The 22,775-nt window shown below is 41.3% G+C and overlaps 1 protein-coding gene across 3 annotated transcripts in view; it reads left to right on the top strand.

Moving 5' to 3' along the window:
* Positions 1–22,775, top strand: part of CDCA8 (cell division cycle associated 8) — a 43,566-nt gene that overhangs the window by 17,873 nt on the left and 2,918 nt on the right. For all 3 annotated transcript variants that reach the window (XM_075853252.1, XM_075853251.1, XM_075853253.1), the window contains 7 exons: positions 250–290; positions 2,682–2,745; positions 6,139–6,209; positions 9,242–9,315; positions 12,964–13,062; positions 17,732–17,858; positions 22,082–22,168. In XM_075853252.1, coding sequence (XP_075709367.1) covers positions 250–290; positions 2,682–2,745; positions 6,139–6,209; positions 9,242–9,315; positions 12,964–13,062; positions 17,732–17,858; positions 22,082–22,168 — 563 coding nt within the window. The remainder of the gene's footprint in view (positions 1–249; positions 291–2,681; positions 2,746–6,138; positions 6,210–9,241; positions 9,316–12,963; positions 13,063–17,731; positions 17,859–22,081; positions 22,169–22,775) is intronic.

The raw sequence follows: 22,775 nt of genomic DNA, 5'->3' as shown, positions 1-22,775 counted from the left end.
CAGTGGGGTCTGTCAGGATCAGTTGGAAAACAATGGCTCTGTTATTAATGGAAGCCATGATGCTTGTGAGAACAGAACCTTACTTGTTATTCCTGATGGCACAGTTGATTTTGACAATTCCATTCGTCATAGTGACGTATAGTAGCCATTGTAATTTTGAGTATAACTGGTTTTCATAATTGAATAAAACTTGTAAACCAGTAAAGTCTTTGATTATGTAAGATTCTAACTTTATTTTTATTTTTTCAGCACAAGGCGGCAGCCTAAAAGCTTTAGAGGCAGCTGCAATGGTGAGTCTAGATTATTGGGCAGTCATAAAAAAGATCTTGAGGGTAGAATACATTCAGAGAAAACGCAAAATAAATATTGATGTTTTTATAAATATAGGTGTGTGCTACAGTTCCTAGTACTATGTTAGGCTTCGGTCACATCTGCGTCAGGGCTCTGTTCCAATGGAGCTTTCCGTCGGAACGGAGCCCTGACTGACACAAACTGAAACTAAAGATTTCTGTTTTTGTCACCATTGATTTCAATGGTGATGGATCCGGTGCCAATGGTTTCAGTTGGTCTCCGTTGTGCAGTCGTTTTGACTAGATGAATACCATAGTCTATTACAGTATTCATCCCGTCAAAACGACTGAACCCTTGCACAATGGAGACAGACTGAAACCATTGGCACTGGATCCATCACCATTGAAATCAATGGTGACAAAAACGGAAATCTTTAGTTTCAGTTTGTGTCAGTCAGGGCTCCGTTCCGACAGAAAGCTCCGTTGGAATGGAGCCCTGACGCAAATGTCTGTAGGTCCAATACTGAAAGAACTGAAAAGGAGTATTCTGGTTTCAGCAAATAAATTTAATTCTTTGTATAATTAAAAGTTTTATAGTTTTAAAATATGCTTTCTGTTTTAATTTCTCACGGTTTTCAAGATCTCTGGTTGCTGTCAATCAACAAGAAGCTTCTTTATTTGTTGGTAGGGGATACAAATCTGACCATGGTCATGTGATGGAGAAACAGCTGGGTGGCAAAAAGTATATTGGAAAACAATAACTTTTTATTATCTGAAGAATACCATTTATTTTCTGAACTGTATTACTCCTTTTAAAGGTGTTGTCCAGGCCCTAATAATCAATGTCATATCCTCAGGATAGGCCATCAATATCTGATTGGTCGGGGTCTGAATCCCGGCACCCCTGCCGATCATCTGTTTTGAAGAGGGTGCAGAACTCGTACCCTTCATTTCTACTTACTCACTGTGAATCGTCTACACGGATGTAGCGGAGATTCACAGTATTGCAGCCTTCTTCTCCCATTCACTTCAATGGGATGCAATACTGTGAATCGCCGCTACATCCGTGTAGACGATTCACAGTGAGTAATAGAAATGAAAGCAGCAGCGCTAGTATGAGTGCTGCACCCCCTTCAAAACAGCTGATCGGGGTACCGGGAGTCGGACCCTGACCATCAGCTATTGTTGGCCTGTTTTGAGGATAGGCCACCTTTAAACAACATCTCCCCCTCAAATCAAAAAATCTGAACAGAAGCCCCCGACATGTCTTGTGTGAACCTTGTTCGGACATTTTGATATGTCTATTTCTGGAAAAGCCAATCGACAACTAGTATGGCTGATCATACGGAACCCAGTCATTTTCACCCAACTCGTCCTAGTTTATGCAGTGATACATTATCACATATTCTGCATAACTATAGGCACATTTGCTGTTCGGGACTCTAGGAAAGCTGGGTAAAAAACCTGTGGTTACTCCTCTGATGGACACTTTGGGTGTCAACAAGGTTTCCTAGAATCTGCTAAGTAGAATATCATGACTTCGCACAATACAACAATTCAAGAGGTATTTTATATATTTATTATTCTATTTATTTATTTTTGCCAAAAAGTGCTTTATACATATAATGCACTCCTGCATCTTACAGGTTCTCCATAGTGACTAATCTACAAAGTCTTCTGTAGAATAGGGCAGCTGCGGCACTGGCTGCCCTTCCATTTTACTCTACGATTTTACTAGCTGTTGACATGAAGTTTTCATCTTTTAAAGTCCTAGTATCACAGGAACCCTTTTTTTTTTTTTTCGTTTTTTTTTCTTATGTAAAATAGGTGGCAGATTGTCCTAACTTATAAACCCCCACCCTTCTGCCCTGTGCAGACGTTTACAAAATTCTGTATTGAGCAACTGGAAATAAAGTTTGCCAGTAATTCAGGTTGATCCCAGCCAATTATGGGCTCTTCTGATGAGGCGAGCTCATTTTAGTTCTTATTTATAATGGATATAATGTTCCCTGGCATGCTCAGGCCAGATCTTCAGCTATAATGTAGCTGCCCTAAAAGCCATTACAATCACCCATTACTTGTCTGAAGTAATTAGCGTTCTCTAGATAAACCTCTTCTCCTTGCAGTGTAACACGCTGTGTTCTCCAGGCATAGCCCTTTTTAATGTCTTTTCATTGGATTCTAAATTGAGACTTTGGCTGAGAGTCATCCTTTGAAATGTTGGTTAATTTGCAATGTTTACAGCAGCGTACTCTTTGGCATGGTGTGAGTAAAAGGTATTCCACGCCACCTTTGTTAGTGTTGAGGGGGTCAATATATGCAGCAGTGTATATCTAGTCAATGGCTACAATAAACGCACCTAATTGTTTTCTCACACTCTGTTTGGATTAGGTAAATGTGGACATGGAACAAGTAACAAGCGTTTCTCAAACACCGTTTAAACCTGCCAGAAAAGGTCCGTATATCCTGATTGGCTAGTGGGGTTTCAACGCATCTCCACATGACCACGCAGTGCTTTCTCCCTACGCAGCATAATCTGACTGCCTGCACTCTATATCCTGGTTGTTTTTTTTTGTTTGTTTTTTTTTTTTTTCATAGGATACTCACAGCATCTGCAGAATTATATATTCTCTATTATGGCATGCACTACTTTCTATCTTGTGATATCCTATATGATCGCTCCTATGATACAAAGTAGTGCACACGATTATAAAGTTGCTCCAGGATAAGTTTATGCAGCCATTATTTTGATTTCTGCAGATGCTGCGAGCTACCTATGAAGACATAAAACGCTTACCATATTGTATTACATGTAAGATGAATAGTAGTGCAAGTCAGCAATCTCGTGTTTTATTAGATGAAAGCTCAAGAAAAAACAAGTTCACATTACATTTTAGCATCATGTTAAAATGCCCTGCGTTTTTTTTCCCCTCTATCATATAAAAAAAACAAAAAAACCTATCTCAAACAAGGCAGTGCAACAGGATGCCTATGGCCCTATTCGCATCACGTTAGGGGCTTGCATCTGAGGTATACATCGGGAAGACCCCCGACTTATAGCTCAGACAAAAGGCCATACATGGCATACAGTGGGATACGTAGCCCGGGGACTGCCCCTGGCAAAACTACTGAAGTCACTGTCCATATATGGACAACAACTTCAGAACTTCCCTATCGCTGGATTCGGCAAGCAGAGCATCAGCTGATGCTCTGCTCGGGGACTCCGGCACTCCTGCTGACGTCACTGTCCATGTATGGACGGTGACATCTAGCGCTCTGCTCAGGGATTCCAACACTCTGGAAGCCCCTGACTTCACTATCCCTATATAGACAGTGGTGTCGGGAGCTCCATGAGGTAGGTATAAGTTTAATGTATACCTGTGGCGGATGCCAAACAGTGGCATCAGTCACCCACAGGCTCCCATGTTATAAAAACGTATACTTTGTGGTATAAGTTTTTTTTTGTTTTTTTTTCTGTGGGATCCCTTAGGATGGAATAGCGTAGTCTACTACGCTACTCCATCCTTCAAAAAAAAAAACAAACAGCCTGACGGAGGCCAAAAAGACACTCCCTTAGTCTCCATCAGGATAATGGAGCCTTTTGGACACGTTTTTCTTGACGTCGCGAGCTTTCCCGACGTACAAGATAAACCTAGTGCCTTAACGTGATGTGAATGGGGCCTATCCTGTAGATACTGTTGCCATAGACTTGCATTGTACAGAAAAACGTATCTGTCAGGATAAAGTTGTTCAACAGGAGAGAAAAATGAGACCGCTTCAATTTGTCTATCCTGTTAAAAAAAACAGATCCTGACGGAAACTTGTTAAACCGAGACAGACAGACAGACCCACTTAACTATGAAGGAAGCCCCATTGAAAACCTATGGATCCATGAACGGATCAGTTTGAAAAAGCACACAAATGGACTTTTTAACAGGATGCTAAAACGTGATGTGAACCTAGCCTTAAAGGGGTGGTTTTTCATACTGATGACCCATTCACAGGATAGGTCATTTAGTATATGATCGGTGGGGTCTGACACCTGGACCCTGAGCCGATCAGCTGTACCAGCTGCCTCTGGCACCTGAAGTTATGCAGTGGTTGGGTGCCGGAAGCAGATGACTCCGACCACTACATACCTTCCAGCTGGCTCTGGCACCGGAACAGTTTCACCGATCATATACTGATGACCTATCCTGTGTATAGATCATCAGTATAAAAAAACCACCCCTTGCCCATACAAACCTTTTAAGAGCCCTCCGGCTGAGCTATTGCTATACAGCAGCTCCGTTTACACTGCAATGCTGTCGGTATATGAGAAGCAAGGAGGGAGGGCGAGCAGCATGGCATCTTCACTGCTCCTTTTGCAGATGGCTGCATAGAAAGGCATTACAGAGTGGGGAGTTGTGCCTATGTGCCATAAAATGTTGTCCAATCAGGACCCCTATTGAGATCAATGAGCAAAATGCAGTGACACATTCTTTGCAGCAGTGCTCCTTCACATCAGGGGACTATTAGGGTACGAACAGTCAGAATATTCAGGGTGGATAGGCTGTATCAAACTGCGCAGCGTATCCGCCCTAAAAACCTGCAGGGAAAGCTGTCCGAAAATCCGCACCACACTGGTGCGGTTTTTTTCAGGCGTAAATTCCATTGCGTAAATTATTGCACATACTTACCCCCTCCCTCCCCCTGACATCCGCTGTGATAGGCTGCAGCAGTCACATGGCCTGCAACGTCATCCAGGGATGCTGGGCTGGAGAAGAAGCAGGGAACTCTGGGTAAGTACAACTTTTTATATTTTTTTTGCTGCGGATTCACTGTGATTCTGCCTCAAATATCGCAACACACACCATTTTGTTGCGGGTTTAAGCACCCGATTTAATTCCATGGGAAAACCCACAACAGAAGAGCTACAATTCCGCAGCATTACTTGGCATGCGGTTGAAGAAACCACACCGCAGGTCAATTTTTGTGCGTTTTTCTTTTTCGGCAGCATTTTTCCGCAGTGTGGAGTTCAAATCTCACCCACACTGCTTCTACTGTAATACGCTCCAGATTTTCCGCAATGAATCCGTTGCGGGCAAATCCGCAGTGTTTACGCTGTGTGTGTGTGTGTGTGTGTGTGTGTGTGTTCGTACCCCGAAAGGGTCTCTGTTACCAGATTTATTATGCCCTATCTGAGGGCAGCATAAAATAGTGCCAGAGACCCTGATTCCCTTGCTGTACTTTTCAATGATCAGTAGTTTTTATAAAATTCACTCTATTTCCAGCAGCCCGCATTCATGAGCTGCGGCTAACTTCTCCCTCCTGACGATGATTGCTCCGTATGGGGAGAAAGTGGTCAATCATCGACTGCAGAAGACGCAGGTCATGAACATCGAGGACTTCATGTTCAACAGTGGTTATCCCCGACCACTCACTGATGATAGGCAGCTTTCCCTGTCTCAGTATTGGGAGAAAGCGGTCAATCCGTGGGAGGGCCGGGCTAGCCACCGCTCATAAATACTGGCTGCAGGAAATGAATGAACATTGAAAGTAAATAATACAGTGATGGAATCCGGGTCTCTGGCACTACTTTATGCTGTCCTCAGAAAAAGTAGCATAAGCCTGGTGACAGATTCCCTTTAATTGCTGAGAGTTACGATAAACCTGGACTAAATGATATCCAGAGCCAAATAAAGAATGGTAAGAGAATAAGTTTGTTGCACTCAGTAACAATATATTAAGGATGTTTTCCTGAAACATATGGTCCTTTTTTTTTTTTTTTTTTTTTAATGATGTATATCCATTTATACTAAAAGTTTTATATATTAAATTGTTCTTCCCTATTTATTGATACAAACAGCAAAGGCCAACTCGATTGATGGAATGGAGGAAAATATTCCAGTGAAATGTTCACTCCGACAAAGAACAAATGTGAGTTTTGAATGTTTGATGCTTTGTGTCCTTCACAATGAAGGTGCTATCAGAAAGCATGATGTGACTGTCCAAGCGGCAAATAGGTCAAAGACTACCATGGATGAATGATGTTCCAAAAGCGGATAAGATCGGGCGCCATTTATAAGTGCGACACCGGCCACAGATCTGTGGATTATTATTTATTTACCCCATTATTATACCCTCTTATTATGCCCCTGATGTACTCTGCCCAGCCTACATATACCCCCACATTCTAAACTGAAATACCAGCAAAATGCCAGAGCTACTACCAAGCAAAATATGCGCTCCAAAAGCCAAATGGCGTCCCTCCCCTTCTGAGCCCTACAGCGTGCCCAAACAGCCGTTTACGTCCACTGATATGGCATCGCCATACCCGGGAGAACCCTGTTAATATTTTATGTGGTATTTGTGGCACAAACTGGGCACAACATATAGTGCACTAAAATGACACATCAGTGGAAAATTTTAATTTTCACTCTGTACCATCCGCTGCGCATTAAACCCTTCGCGCACCATGACTTAATAGCATGTCGTGGTGCGGGGGGTGATAAATGGAGGGTCTCACGCGCTGAGCCTGCGCCATACGCTGCGGGTGTGAGCTGTGTATTACAGCTGATACCCGGGACTAACGGACAGGAACAGCGATCGCGCTGTTACAGGAGCCTGTAAAAATCACAACATACTGCAATACATTAGTATTGCAGTATATTCTACCAGTGATCTAACGATCGCTGGTTCAAGTCTCCCAGGGGAACTAATAAAATATGTAAAAACAAAAGTAAATAGTTATTATTAGTGGAAAAAATTAAATATTTAAAGTCCAAAAAGAAACCCTTTTCACATTTTTTCTCTAAAGTAATGTAAAAAATACACAAAATTGGTATTGCTGCGTCCGTAAAAGTCCAAGCTATTAGAATATACCATTATTTAACTCACACGGTACATGCCGTGAAAAATAAAGAATTTTAAACGGCAAAATCACGTTTTTTTTGGTCACCCTGGCTCTAACAAAAAATGTAATAAGTGCTCAAAAAGTCTTATGTACCAAAAAATGGTACCAATAAAAACTACAGCTCGTCCCGCAAAACATATGCCCTCACACCGCTCTATTGACAGAAAAATAAAAAAATAGTGGCTCTCGGAAAGCGGGGGGGAAAAACGAAAAAGCAAAACATGAATCGGTGCTCCTTCTCTTCTGAATCCTGCTGTGGGTCCAAACAGCAGTTTATTACCACATATGGGGTATTGCTATAATCGGAAGAAATTGCTTTACATATGTTGGGGTGTTTTTTCTACTTTTATTCCTTGTAAAAATGTAAAATTTCTACGTTTTTTCACCAAATAAGTAGATTTTCATCTTCACATACTAATTCAAATAAACTTAGCAAAAAAACTGTGGGTTCAAAATGCTAACTATACCCCTATATAAATTCATTGAGGGGTATAGTTTCCAAAATGGGGTCACTTTTGGGGGGTTTCCATGGTTTTGGCAGCACAAGACCTCAAACCTGACATGGTACCTAAAATATATTCTAAAAAAAGGAGGCCCAAAATCCACTAGGTGCTCCTTTGCTTCGGAGGCCGGTGCTTCAGTCCATTACCGCACTAGGGCCACATGTGGGATATTTCTCAAAACTGCAGAATCTGGGCAATAAATATTGAGTTGCATTTCTTGGGTAAAACCTTCTGTGGTACATAAAAAATTTATTAGAAATGAATTTTTGAAGAAAAAAAATGAAATTTGTAAATTTCACCTCTACTTTGCTTTAATTCCTGTGAAACGCCTAAAGGGTTAAAACACTTTGTGAATGCTGTTTTGAATACTTTGAGGGGTGAAGTTTTCAAAATGGGGTGACTTCTGGGGACTTTCTAATATATAAGGCCCTCAAAGCCACTTCAGAACTGAACTGGTCCCTGAAAAAATAGCCTTTTGAAATTTTCTGAAAAATATGAGAAATTGCTGCTAAAGTTCTAAGCCTTGTAACGTCCTAGAAAAATAGAATGTTCAAAAAACGACGCAAACATAAAGTAGACATATGGGAAATATAAACTAGTAACTATTTTGTGTGGTATTACTATCTGTTTTACAAGTAAATACATAAAAATTTAGAAAAATGCTAATTTTTGCTAATTTTCTCTAAATCTTGGTGTTTCTTACAAATAAATATTGAATTTAACGACGAAATTTTTTCAGTATCATAAAGTACAACATGTCACGAGAAAACAATCCCAGAATCGCTTGGATAGGTAAAAGCATTCCAACGTTATTACCACATAAAGTGACACGTCAGATTTGCAAAAATGGGGCTGGTCCTGAAGGCCAAAACAGGCTTAGACACTAAGGGGTTAAACACTTATTAGGAAATTGGAGCATCTTCTCAGATTTTAGGGCTTGTCCACACGGAATTGCTGCAGAAAATTTCTGCAGCAATTCCGGAGGAAACAAGCAGAAATTCCACTGCGGAATAGCCGCACCGTTTTCTACGTTTCTTACTGCAGTAAATGGTGTGGATTTTGCTGCGTTTTCTCCAATTCTAGGGAGATGTTGACGTCTCCTCTGAAAAACGCAGCAAATCGGTCCAAAATACGCACCGCAGGTTCATTTCGGTTGGGAAATGTTATGCAGCGTGTAGATGACATTTGTTAAATCTCACCCGTTTTGCTGCTACTGTATTCTGCTGCGTATTTTCCGTCCTCTATTCCGGATGGGAAATACCCAGCAATTGCGTGACGTGTGGACAAGCCTGTAGAGAATTTTAGTGGCGTTTCAATTACTTTGAAATGCTAGGGCAGAAATACTAATCCATACCTAGCTGACTTTGTAAATATTTATTTCTGGTCTTTGTAAAGCATTATAGAATGTTGGTGCTTTCTAAATAATCACTTATTTATACATACTGGAATCCTTTTTGTTTTTTGGTTGTCACTGGACGGCTGTAGCTCCATATTTGTCATATGGTTTATTCAGGCAAATGTAAGTGTTACTTGTCTGTTCTGTGCCTTAACAGGGTAAAGCTTCTTCTAAAAATCTTGGCACTGCAAGGAAAGCTGGAATTTCAGCTGCAAGTACAACTGCCAAGAGGTATGTGTTTGAACAATTTACCCTTTAAAGGGGAATGTGTCCTCCTAAAATGACCTGTTGTTTAAATCAAGTTTTAATGTTAATTTAGGTTTTATTTTATTTTTTTCCCATATCATTTATCTAATTAACAAAAAACTGAAATTCTGCAGGTTTCACTCTGGCAACTGAGCCCCATAATAGACTACTTCCTGTTCTGTAGAGATCACTTCTAAGCAGTCATCTCATTATCACATCACAGGCAGGATTACAGACCGGGAACACCTCTATATAGATAACACCGGATCCACCACTGACAATAGGCGATGGGCACAACTCCTCTCCTATCCCTTCCTGCACAGAACATGCCCACAACACTTTTCCATAGAAGTCAATGAACATCTCCAGTCTACAAGTTCCTAGGGTCAATGTGGCTTCTGTAAGGAATATTTATGAATGCTGTTAAGAGCAGTTTCGCAGGATGGCTGCCCCCATAATCATGTACAAAAAGAAAACGAAAAAATATACACTCGAAAAAAAATAAAATTTTAGACAATATAGGTGATACATTCCCTTTGACGGCTGTGGACAAATTTTTTTTGTGTATGCATGTGTATATAATTTTTTTTTTAATTGCCTTTGTATTATGGAAATAAACATTTGTTAGAAGTTTTCTTAAATTTTTTTGCACAGCTAGACTTCTGCGGCTTGCATGTATTTCAATACATTGCTGGATGCCATCAGACGAGCTCCCTTTCTGCTCCATTCGTAGTCTATGGCACTGACGGAAGTTATCTATCACATCTAGTCTTGAACTTAGATATGATCGCTAGCTGGTGGATCCTGTATGGACCCGCTGTCACCGAAGCAGTCAGTCTCGCTGACCTGACTGATTAGGATTTGAGTTCAAAATGCAGCTTCTATGTATCCAGGACACACACCAGCTGTATCTCAAAGGAATTTATTATTTATTTTTTTTTATAAAAAAACTAAAAACTTGTCTTAGGCCCCATGCACACAAACTTATTTTTTCCTGTCCGTAAATACGGGTCCTTGGTCACATGTATTCGACCCGTATTTACGGACCCGTACCCGTAAATACGGGTCCGCTGTCACCAGTATTCCACCCGTATTTGCGGAACCGTTTTCTCTTCACTAATCGGCAGCCCTTTCTCTCTCAGTTCTGAATAAAGAGAAGGGGCAGCCCTCTCGGGCGGAGTTTCCGCAGCGATTGAAAGTAAAATCGGTAAAGTAAAAAGTTTATATGTACCCCGGCCGTTGTCTTGGTGACGCGTCCCTCTTTTGACATCCAGTCCGACCTCCCTGTGATTGGCTGCAGCGGTCACATGGGATGAAACGTCATCCTGGGAGGCCGGACTGGAGGAAGAAGCAGGTAAGTTAACTTTGAATACTTTTAACTCCAGCGGTAGTGACTGTCCCGGGTGCTGAAAGTTACTGTCGATCAGTTAACTCTTTCAGCACCCTGGACAGTGACTATCCCCTGACGTCGCCTAGCAACGCTCCCGTAATTACGGGTGCACACACGTAGCCACCCATAATTACGGGAGCCCCATAGACTTCTATGGACTTGCCCGTGCCGTAATTACGGCCTGAAATAGGACATGTTCTATATTTTCCAACGGCACGGGCACCTTCCCGTAAGCAAACGGGAAGGTACCCGTGGCCAATAGAAGTCCATGGGCCTGTGATTACGGGCGTTTTTACGTTTGTGTGCATGAGGCCTTAAAGAGAAACTTTCACCTCCCCATACGTGTGCAGCATGTAATGGGCAGGGCTGCACAAACCCTGGGGCACTTTTACATTTTTTTCCTACCCTCCTCCGTTATTTAGATATTGGTGCAGTTCTATTTGTCGCCCGATATTTAAACAACCCCCTGAACTGTCAAGGGGGCGTGACACTATGGCTGTGACACGGTCCAATCTGATACGAACAGTGTTACAGCAAGAGCGAGGATAGAGGAGAGAGAGTGAGTGTGCGCTCACACGCTCTCACTCTTCAGCTATCAAGATCAGTCTTCTGCCAAACTGGCAAGGGGCTGTGCCACTGCTACGAACAGTGTACGAGCAGTGGAGAGGAGAGCGTGCATGTGTGCTCTCCTCTTAAGCTCTTGCGAGAGATCAGCCTTGTACTTTGTCTGCCGAACTGGCAAGGGGGCGTGTCTCTGCTACGGACAGTGCGCGCTCTCCTCTCTCCAGCTTTTACACTGTCCGTTGCAGTGACACGCGCACTCTCTCCTCTATCCTCACTCTTGCTGTAACACTGTCTGATTGGACAGTGTTACAGCCATAGTCGCCCCTTTGCCTTTACACGCCCCATTGACTGTTCAGGGGGTTATTTAAATATCGGGTGCAAAATATACTGGCACCGATATCTAAATAATGGAGGAGGGTAGAAAAAAATGTAAAGTGCCCCAGGGTTTGTGCAGCACTTCCCATTACATGCTGCACATGTAGGGGCAGGTGAAAAGTTCTCTTTAAATCCCCGATTATATTATTTATTTGGTAAATAAAGTGCTCAAAGGTTTACATAGTCTTTAAAGCCGATCTGTCAGATTTTGATGCTGCCCTGACTGAGGGCATACGTTCGTAATAGTGACAGACGTGCTGATTTCAGGAATCTGTCACTTATTGGTTAATGTGTGGTAGTCTTTGAGAGCTTACATGCTATCTTGACGCTGTGTGGCCAGCGATGCAGGCCTGGAGTTCCGCGATTTTCACGCTCTCCAGCCACTGATTGATGCTTTTTCCTCCTATTACTGTGGATTGGAATAAATGAGACTGATGAAATTAGCGTCTGTCGCTATCTTGTGCTGCCCACAAACAGGGCAGCTTAAAAATCTAACCAATCTGCTTTAAAGATCCAGGCATGTATACAAATAGGTATTCTTTAGAGATGCATAGTCCAAGTGGCAGTGCGTTATAGACATGTTAGGAAAAAACGTATTCAGATTCTTTTCCATCCAACCTTGGCTAGTAAGCGTGTATGTTCGGTGAAGTTCTGGATTTAAAGGAGTTGTGATTTCATGAACATTACAGGAGCTGGTCTTGTCAAGCTCCAGAAGGCTATAACTTCAGTAGTTTCTAATATTTGGTTCCTTTTGGTGTTTTCTGAAAGTGTTACATTTTTTTTCACTGAAATCTAAAATTGATGTTATGATGTCACAGAAGAGAGCTTTAATGTAGTCTACGATCTCTGCCCATACGTTTTAGGTGGATTTCCCATTTTAAATGTTATTATTGAAATGTTTAATACTTGAAAAGGTTTTCCCATCTTGGAAATTTTGGCATATCCACATGATATACGATAAATGTCTGATCAGTGCTGGTTCAACCGCTGGTTGTCCGGGATTTCCGGAAACTGCTGAGCTACATGGTTTATATACCTGCCATAGAAGTGAATAGGCGTTACAGTAATCAAATAACACTGCTAACTGTGCTGTTTCTGGAACTGCAAACCGCCTTATCAGACAGTGGCTGGGGAGCAGCAGGAGCTGGGCAAAGTAGGGCATGGGGCTCCATTCTAGACATAGGTGGGACCCTTATGTATCGGACAATCCTGTGGATATACCATAAATGTCCAAGATGGGAAAACACCTTTTAATATTTAATATATTATGATATTATTTTGAAGTATTACATACTCTTTTGCAGAACAAGTAAAAGGACCCGTGCAACGCCTTCTAACAGCAGACTAGCAGACTCTTCAATGGTGGGATACACTCCTATGATCACACCTAAAATTGATACCAGGTAATGACCAAGCATCAAACTGTAGTAAACCTGAAAAATAGTGTATCTTGTAAATGCCCTTTAACAAGGTGCCGATCATCAGCCTGTGGAAAAAGCCCAACAATCGCCTCACAAACGAGCAAACGCTCGTTTGTTAACTGATCGTATCTTTTATGTGGCGGTAAAAATCATTGTCGGCAGCACATCTCCCCATGTACACAGTGGATGTGCTGCAGACAATGATGCAAGCTGTATGGGGACAAACCATCTATACAGTACAATGATTGCTCCATGTAAATCTGCCTCTCTAAAAGGAGCCTTAGGATTTATTCACGCCTAGCAGATTTGTGGCTGAATTAATTTTTTTACCTACTTAAACCCTTAAAGGAGTTTTTCTTCAACACAATTTTCAGGGCAGGCAGCGCACGAGCGCTGAGGAATAGCATGAACACAAAGAAAATGGGGCGGGCGTTGAGGCGTAAGCAAAGAATTGAACGGGGCGGACATTGAGAAGGCTGTGGACCAATTTGATGCCTCAAACCTGGGACTTCTGACGTATACCCGGGTTTGAGGCATCTTATTGGTCCACAGCCTCAATGCCCTCGCCGGTCGTTCTTTGCCTATGCTTCAATGCCAGACCTGTGACGATACTCGGTGAGGTATCGACACGCGTCTGTCTGCATAATAACTCTCGTGCATGAGCTTGTGTTGAAGCAAAAAAAAAACCTAGGATGAAAAGCAGATCTTCCGGCGTTCTCATTTTTGACACAATGCATATTAGGAAGTTTGTTTAACCCGTTAGTGACCGCCAATACCCCTTTTCACGGTGGCCATTAATGGGCTTTATTCTGATACATAAGCCTTTTCTCGGCGCTGCATCAGAATAAATAAACAGAGCAGGGAGCCGTTAAATCTCCCTGCTCTCAGCTACCAGAGGTAGGCATCCCTGATCGAATGGATGAGATGGATATCTGTATCGATCTCATTCGTTTAACCCCTCAGATGCGGAGCTCCACAGCGGGTGCTGCATCGGAGTTGTTTTGGAGAGAGGGAGGGAGCTCCCTCACTCTCCCACCGACACCCGGCGATAAGATCGCCGAGTCTGTGTCTCCCATGGCAGCCGGGGACCTAATAAAGGCCCCCAGGTCTGCCTGGAGCGAATGCCTGCTAGATCATGCCGGAGGCATGACCTAGCAGATGCCTGTCCGTTTTAAACAGACAGGCAGTAATACACTGCAATACAAAAGTATTGCATTGTATTATAAAAGCGATCGGATGATCGCATATTAAAGTCCTGTAGTGGGACTAGCAAAAAAAAAAGTTTAATAAAACAAAAAGTGGAAAAAAAATGAAAAACCCACTTTTTCCCCTTTACAAAATGCTTTATTAAAAAAAACTAAATAAAGTAAAAAAGTTACTGACATTTGGTATCGCCGCCTCCGTAACGACCCCAACTATAAAGCTATTACATTATATAACCCGCACGGTGAACGCCGTAAAAAATAAAATAAAAAACAATGGAAAAATTGCTGTTTTCTGTGAATCCTGACTTAAAAAAAAAATGTGATCAAAAAGTCGCATCTACTCTAAAATTGTACCGATAAAAACTCCAAATCGCCCCGCAATAAAAAAAAAAGCCCTCATACAACTGCATCGGCGGAACAATAAAAACGTTACGGCTCTTCAAATATGGAGACACAAAAACAAATAATTTTGAAAAAAATGTTTTTACTGTATAAAAGTAGTAAAACGTACAAAATCTATACAAATTTGGTATTGCTGCAATTGTAACAACCCGCTGAATTAATTTATTGTGTTATTTATACCACACAGTAAACGGCGTAGATTTTGGACGCAAAAAAGAGTGGCGAAACTTCAGGGGTTTTTTTCTATTTCCCCCCCCCCCCCCACCCCTCACCACCCAAAAAAAAAAAGTTGATAAAAGTTAATCAATAAATTATATGTACCCCAAAATGGTGCTATTAGAAAAAAAATATATACAACTTGTCCCGCAAAAAACAAGACCTTATACAGCTATGTCGACGCAAAAATTAAAAAGTTATAGCTCTCTTGGATTGCGACGTAAAAAATAGCTTGGTCATTACAGCTTAAAGTAAGCTGGTCATTAAAGGGTACATTTTAACATGGAGTATTACAAAAATGTTGTACCCTTTAAGAAACCTTTTTTAACCTAAACAAAAGCTTTACTAGGCCATATAAGGATATTTTCACATGCGGCAGAAATTTTTGTGACTGAATTGGGGTGGTTTCTGCAGCATGTGCAGGCCCATCCAGGTGCTGTGTGTAAGCTTCAGTGGCACAGCAGTACCAGTCTTTTGCTGCTTGCCACATCCTAGGATCGCCCTCATTCTAATGAGCTGTATAAAGCTGCAACTCTTCAGCCTTGATTGTGGTAGTCTCGCCCCACACCCCACCAGGGCATAGTTAAAGTATCACTGTAGGTATATTCAGATGGTGCAGACAAATCCAGTTTAATTACTGCAAAACCATGGCGTTTTGCCAAGATTTTGTGGTAATTGCTGTAAAAAAAAGACGTGATTTAACCTCTGAATATACTATTATTGTGTTCTCCCGTCTGATCTTTGTGGTGGAGCGACTCGAGTAGCACTCTGGGTGGTACAGCTGACAGCACAGCTCCAGAAGAGTCTTGTATATGTGTCTTATTCTAATCGACAGGACCTGAGAGAGAGTCCAGCAGGCTCTGGGTGTGTGATGGCTGTACGGCGACATTGCACAGTGAGAAACTGTTCAGCCATGAAGACTTCATCTTCTAACAATTTGACTTTCCATGATTAAAAAATAGTGTTTGTGTTGTCACTCAATGTTCAGCCACAGGTCCTGTTCACACTGAGCTTTTTTGCTTCGTTTTTTTTCACCCGCAGCCAATGAGTGCCGCAGACAAAACACTTTTTTTCTTTTTTTTTTTTTTTGTCTACCATCGATTTCAGTAAGAGGTTAAGAGGTGAAACCGCGGCAAAAAATAGCATGCTGCTTTTTTTTTTTTTTTTGCGCCGGAAGTGGCTAAAAACGCCACGATAACAAAAAAAAACCTCCACCTCCCATTGAAATCAATGGGAGGCGGTTTTGGCGTCAATAAGCTCTGTGTGAACTGGACCTTAGGCTTTATTCTCGGGGTATTTGGAGCTCACTGAGAGATATATATGTAGTGGCAAAAAGGTCTTGTTTTTTTGCGGGGACAAGTTGTATTTTTTTAATAGCACCATTTTTAGGTACATATTATTTATTGATTAACTTTTTTGGGGGGGGAATAGAAAAAAACCTGAAATTTTGCCACTCTTTTTTGCATCCTAAATCTACGCCGTTTACCTTGTAGTATAAATAACGCTGACTTTATTCAGCGGGTTTTTACGATTGCAACGATACCAAATTTGTATTTTTTATTATATATTTTTTTTAATTGTTCCGCCGATGCAATTGTATGAGGGATGACTGATTTTTTTGAGGGACGACTTGTAGTTTTTATTGGTACTATTTTGGAGTAGATGCGACTTTTTGATCACTTTTTATCACATTATAAGTGGCCTATGTTGTACATGATGTGATCGGCGCTGTAATGTAGATAACAGCAGTGTTTTTTATTTAGAAAAACTATCATTTTTGACGGAGATATGACCTATATTAGCTTTATGCTAATGTTTTACTATATGACCAATCCGCGTCATACACTTCTCTCCATTCATTTACACTGCAGGTAGCGATATAGCTTATATCGCTATGTGCAGCCTCATACACATACTATAACGCTACTCATGTGTCCTGACAATGAATATACATTACCTCCAGCCAGGACGGGATGTGTAATCAGAATCCTGACACTTCTGTAGCGTCTCTGTGATTTACAGCACAGCAGGCGTAGTCTCGCGAGATTAAGCTGTCATTCACAGCGAGATCTCGCTGTGCTATGCTGTAAATCACAGAGAAGTGTCAGGATTCTGAATACACATCCCGTCCTGGCTTGAGGTAATGTATATTCATTGTCAGGACACTGCAGTAATGTTATAGTGTGTTTATGTGGCTGCACATAGCGATATAGCTATATCGCTATCTGCAAAGTAAATGAATGGAGAGAAGTGTATGACACTGATTGGTCACTGATTGGTCAGTGTCATACACTCCTCTGTACAACGCCCACTTGGCCATATAGTAAAACACGCCCAGTTGTCCGTTGAGAAACTCATTAGCATAAAGTTAAAATCGCTCATAACCATCAAAAATGATCGTTTTTCTAATTAAAAAACACTGTTGTAATCTACATTACAGCGCCGATCACATCATGTACTAGATAGGCCACTTAAAGAGGCTCTGTCACCACATTATATATTTCTGCCTCCCTCTCTCCAAAACCACTCAGATGCATCGCTCGCTATTGAGCGCAGCATCTGAGGGGTTAAACGGGTGAGATCGATACTGATATCGATCTCACACGTTCGAGCAGGGACGCCCTCTGCTACCTCTGGAACTGAGAGCAGGGAGATTTAACGGCTCTGTTTATTCTGATGCAGCGCCGTGAAAAGACTTATGCATCAGAATAAAGCCCATTAGTGGACGCCGTGAAAAGGCGTTTTGACGGTCACTAACTGGTTAAGATGGTTCGTATTTTTCGCTCTCCTACTTTACCTGTGTTTTTAACACTGTGTTTGTTTTTAAGGGTATTTAAAACTCCAGCACTTAGAACACCAGCAATGCGAGAACCAGTGTACACCTTCTCCGCCAACGGCAGTCCATTAGCAGGAATGAATGATTTGTTCATTAATTTACCGACAGAAAATGGAAAGGTAAACTTCTCTTTTATTATAGCCAATGTGGTCAATGATGATGGCGTTTTGGATCTTTATTATTTTCATACATCTTTAAGCTCATGTATTATCAATACACTTGTGCTTAACCTCTTCCCGACATCCGCCAAATATATACGGCACTGTCGGGCAGGGGTTCCTGCAAAGCGCAGTACCTTTACATCACGGTCATAGTGCGGGCTCAGAAGCTGAGCCGACAGTCACCGCCGGGTGCCAGCTGTATGTTAAATATGCAGTTGTGCAGGCCCAAGGGGAATATTTCTTCTGTTTCACGAGGCGATATATCAAGGCCCTAAAATTAGGGAACCAGGAAGGGGAGAACTCAAACATATCTACTGGAAGCGAGGGTTCCCATATTATACCAGGACAACACTTCCCAGCAAGATTCCTCAAACTGCAAAGGTGTGGAGTGTGGACCAAAAGGGGGATAAGTAAGGACATTTATCAGTGCGACACCGGCCTGTGCAGAAAGATTGTGTCACAGCGTAACACACATCTATGGATTATTTTACCCCATTATTATACCACCTGACAATGCCCCTGATGTAATCTGCCCAGCTTATAAATGCCCCCACATTATAAACTAAAATACCAGTAAAACTCCACGCAAAATCCATGCTCCAAAAGCCAAATGGCGCTTCCTCACTTCGGAACCCTACAATGTGCCCAAACAGCAGTTTACTTCCACATATATGGCATTGCCAAACCATGGAGAACCCTTTTAACAATTTTTGGGATGTGTGTCTCCAGTGGCACAAGCTGGGCACGACATATTTGCCTCTGAAATATCTGGGGAAAAATCTGGGGAAAAATTCACATATTCACTCTTCAATATCGAGTGCACACTAATTTCTGGAAAACACCTCTGGGGTTAAAAAGGCTCTGTCACCACATTATAAGTGCCCTATCTTCTACATAATGTGATCGGCGCTGTAATGTAGATTACAGCAGTGTTTTTTTTTATTTAGAAAAACAATTAATTTTGACCTATTTTAGATTACCCTTGAGATCACGCTTGCGGTCATTAAATCCCACACAAACGTTACTGAAGTGTCGGGATTGTGAATAGACATCGCGTCCTGGCTGGAAGCAATGTCTATTCACTCTTAAGACACTTCAGTAACGTTAATGTGAGAGTAAGTGAAAGCACGTAGGGATCTAGCAAGATCCCTATGTGCTGAATAAATGGAGAGAAGTGTATGACGCTGATTGGTCAGCGTCATACACTTCTCTCCAACGCCCACTTGGTCAAAAAGTTAAAACACGCCCACTTGGGCGTTAAGAAAGTAATTAGCATAAAGCTAAAATAGGTCATAACTCCGTCAAAAATGATTGTTTTCCTAAATAAAAAACACTGCTGTAATCTACATTACAGCGCTGATCACATTATGTAGAAGATAGGCCACTTACAGAGCCTCTTTAAGATTCCTAGGTGAATACCTTGAGTGGTGTTGTTTCCAAAATTGTGTCACTTCTGGGGGGTTTCCACTATTTTGGTCTCACAGGGGCTTTGCATATGCGACCAGCAACCAATACAGCAAAATCTGCACTCAAAAAGCCAAACAGCAGTTTATGACCACATATGGGGTATTGCTGTACTCGGGAGAAATTGCTTTACAAATGTTGGGGTTCTTTTTCTCCTTTTATTTGTTGAGAAAATGAAAAATTTTGAGCTAAAGCTGCCTGTGGGTTCAAAATGCTCACTACACCCCTAGATAAATTCCTCCAGGTGTGTAGTTTCCCAAATGGAGTCACTTTTGGGGAGTTTCTACTGTTTTGGTCCCACAGGGACATTGCAAATGCGACATAGTACCAAGAAACCAATCTAGCAAAATCTGCGCCCCAAAAGCCAAATAGCGTGCCTTCCCTTCTAAGCTTTGCCGTGTGCCCAAACAGCAGTTTGACCCCAATTGGTGTATTTTCATACTCTGGAGAAGTTGCTTTACAAATGTTGGGGGTGCTTTTTCTTTATTCCTTGTGGAAATTGTATATTTATTTTTTTTAGCTAAAACATCATCTTATCGAAAACATCTAAAAAAAAATATTTTCACGTCCAAATTCTAATAAAATATATGAAACATCTGTGTGTTCAAACTGCTCACTACACCCCTAGATTAATTCCTTGTGGGGTGTAGTTTCCTAAATGGGGTATTTTTGGTGTTTCCTTTGTTTTGGCATCACAAGTCTTCTTCAAACCTGACATGGTGCCTAAAATATAATCTTATAAGAAGGCCAAAAATTCACTAGGTGGTCCTTTGCTTCTGAGGCCTGTGCTTCAGTACATTACTGCACTAGGGCAACGTGGGATATTCCTAAAAACTTCAGAATCTGGGCAATAAGTATTGAGTTGCTCTTGTAAAACCTTTATGTGTTAAAGATTTTTTTTTATTAAAAATAGATTTCTGCCACAAAAATTTAATTTGTAAACTTCACATCTACACTGCTTTAATTCTTGTAAAACGTCTAAAGGGTTAAACTTTCTAAATGCTGTTTTGAATACTTTGAGGGGTGCAGTTTTTAAAATGGGGTGTTTTATGGGGCATTTCTAATATATTGGGCTCAGTACTGAACTGGTCCATGAAAAATTGCCTTTTGAAATTTTCTTGAAAATGTGAGAAATTGCTGCTAAAGTTCTAAGTCTTATAACGTCCTAGAAAAATAAAAGGACGTTCAAAAACGATTCAAACGTAAAGTAGACATGCTAACGGTTTTGTGTGGTATAACGATAGGTCTTTCAAGTAGATACATTTAAATTTAGAAAAATGCTGTTTTTTTTTTTGTTTTCTCAATTTTGGAGTTTCTCACAAATAAATATGTTTGTGGAAAAATGTAGTCAAAGTCCAATATGTCACAAGAAAACAATCTCCAAATAAAGCATTCCAAAGTTATTACCACATGAAGTGACACATGCCCTCATATTTTCTTGGTTTACGGGGAAATCGCTGGTAGCGCTATGTACAGGTATTTAGGAAGTTAAAATTTAAAATATCAAACCGCTAAACTGGTAGGGAATGGAGTCGTAAGACTGTGACCGAGCCTATTGATTAACAACATTGGCAGCTTTATTACCAGTTGGCCATAGACTATAGTTGGATCATAATTGAAAACGGCATCATGCATGAAAGCCCACTAATATCTGCTTTCTTTCTGGCCTGGGTACTAGCAGGAGTCCCTGCTCTTCTTAGAGCCACCTGTCTGAACTGTTGCTGAGAGAGCACGAGTTTGCTGAGGAGTTTCAGCAGCTCGAGCAGCAGTATGACGCATTTGATCAGCTTGCAGTTGGGCAAGAGGAGTCTCTGCAGCTAGTAATGCAGCTTTCCTCCTGGCCATCAGTAATCTGATTGGTTGCTATGGCTATTTGCTCCCCTGTACCTTCCCATCTAGGATTATCTTGTAAAGTGCACTACTGGCTACTGCCAGATAAAAACATCTATGAAAGTGAATTTATGTATTCGCTTTTATAGTATTGTGTCGTGATAATGGCTGATAACAGACCACAGCAAGGGCTGGACCTTTACGAAAACCTTACTGAACACATGATGTACCTATGTGCCAAACTTTGGGTCAAATTGTGTGTGTGTGTGTTCCTACTGATATGAAGCTATCATATCCAATAAAATCCAAGTGCAGGGTTCCTTTTTGGAGGCATGACTGGTCTGAAAGGGGTTCAATTTATGAGAATGCTGAAATCCACGAGCTTGGTTCTGTTGAGAGATTTCAGTAGCTCGGGCAGCAGCCATGCGCTTAGACAAAAGACTCCTGTGGCAAACTGCACGGCTCCTTTTTGGAGGTATGACTGGTATGAAAGGGGTTCAGTTTGAGCATGATCAAATCCAGTATTGGTACAGTTCGTTTACAGCGAGTAACACGTCGAGTAAAGAAAAATGGCTTGATTGTTATGGAAATCTGGTCTAAAACTGTGTGTGTATGTCAGTAAAGCTAAGAATAAAGTACGTGTGAGCTTCTATTGGCTAATACAGGTCATCTGGTGTGATATAGAGGAAGGTCCTTGATGTGGAAGCCAGTGGTGCCATGTTTGCTTTTGTGAATATGTAGATTGGATATATACACAGACGCACACAATTTTATTTTTTTTAAATAAAAATAGTATTACAGTGCAGATCCGTTATAGGTGTTTGGTGGATCTTTATTTTTTTTGCTGCCGTCGGATAACTCTAATACAATATTTCTTTTATCTACAGAATATTCGACTGACTGCCAATGACATGGATGGTATAAACTTGCGCAATCTTGATCAGAAGGCGTTTGAAAATATTAAACTTTTATCCGTAAGTATCCTGTTCTTGTACTACTTGTGTTTAATTTGTATAATAGTTTGTGAAATAAATGAAACAATTGTTGTTTTTGTTTTTTAAAACCCGTTTGTGCAAACAGGCGTACCATTACGTTTTAATTGCGAGGTATTGACTGCAATAGGACTGAATGGTATGCCCAGTGGAAGGCACGGGCACAGGAGCTGTACCTGTGCCATCCGCAGCAGGTGCCGGTTGTAATATATAGTCAACATCCCGCTGCAACGGCTGTTGATAGACCGCAGCATCAAAGTGGCTACAGGGGGACGGTGCTTTCTCTGTCACCCCATTGTTGCCCCACAAACATGATGGGGTGCTGATAAATTGCCATGACAAACAGGGGCCTAATAATTATCGCCAGGCTTGCCATGTCTATATGCCTATTAGGCCCAAAAGACTGCCTTCTAAGTTTTACGCTGACAGGCAATAATGCTTCACTAAAGCATTACGTCCGCGATGAGAGGATCACATTTTGAAGTTCCCTAGCGGGACAAATAGAATAGTTTAGTTTTATTAAAGTTATTAGGGGAAAAAAATGTTAACCGTAAAAACAAAATCAAACCATTTTTTTAATTAGCAAAAG

This window comes from Rhinoderma darwinii, chromosome 2 (assembly GCF_050947455.1).
Source record: "Rhinoderma darwinii isolate aRhiDar2 chromosome 2, aRhiDar2.hap1, whole genome shotgun sequence".
In the NCBI taxonomy this organism is placed as follows: domain Eukaryota; kingdom Metazoa; phylum Chordata; class Amphibia; order Anura; family Rhinodermatidae; genus Rhinoderma; species Rhinoderma darwinii.
The sequence above is the reverse complement of the archived record's forward strand: the minus strand, read 5'-3'. Positions and strand labels throughout refer to the sequence as shown.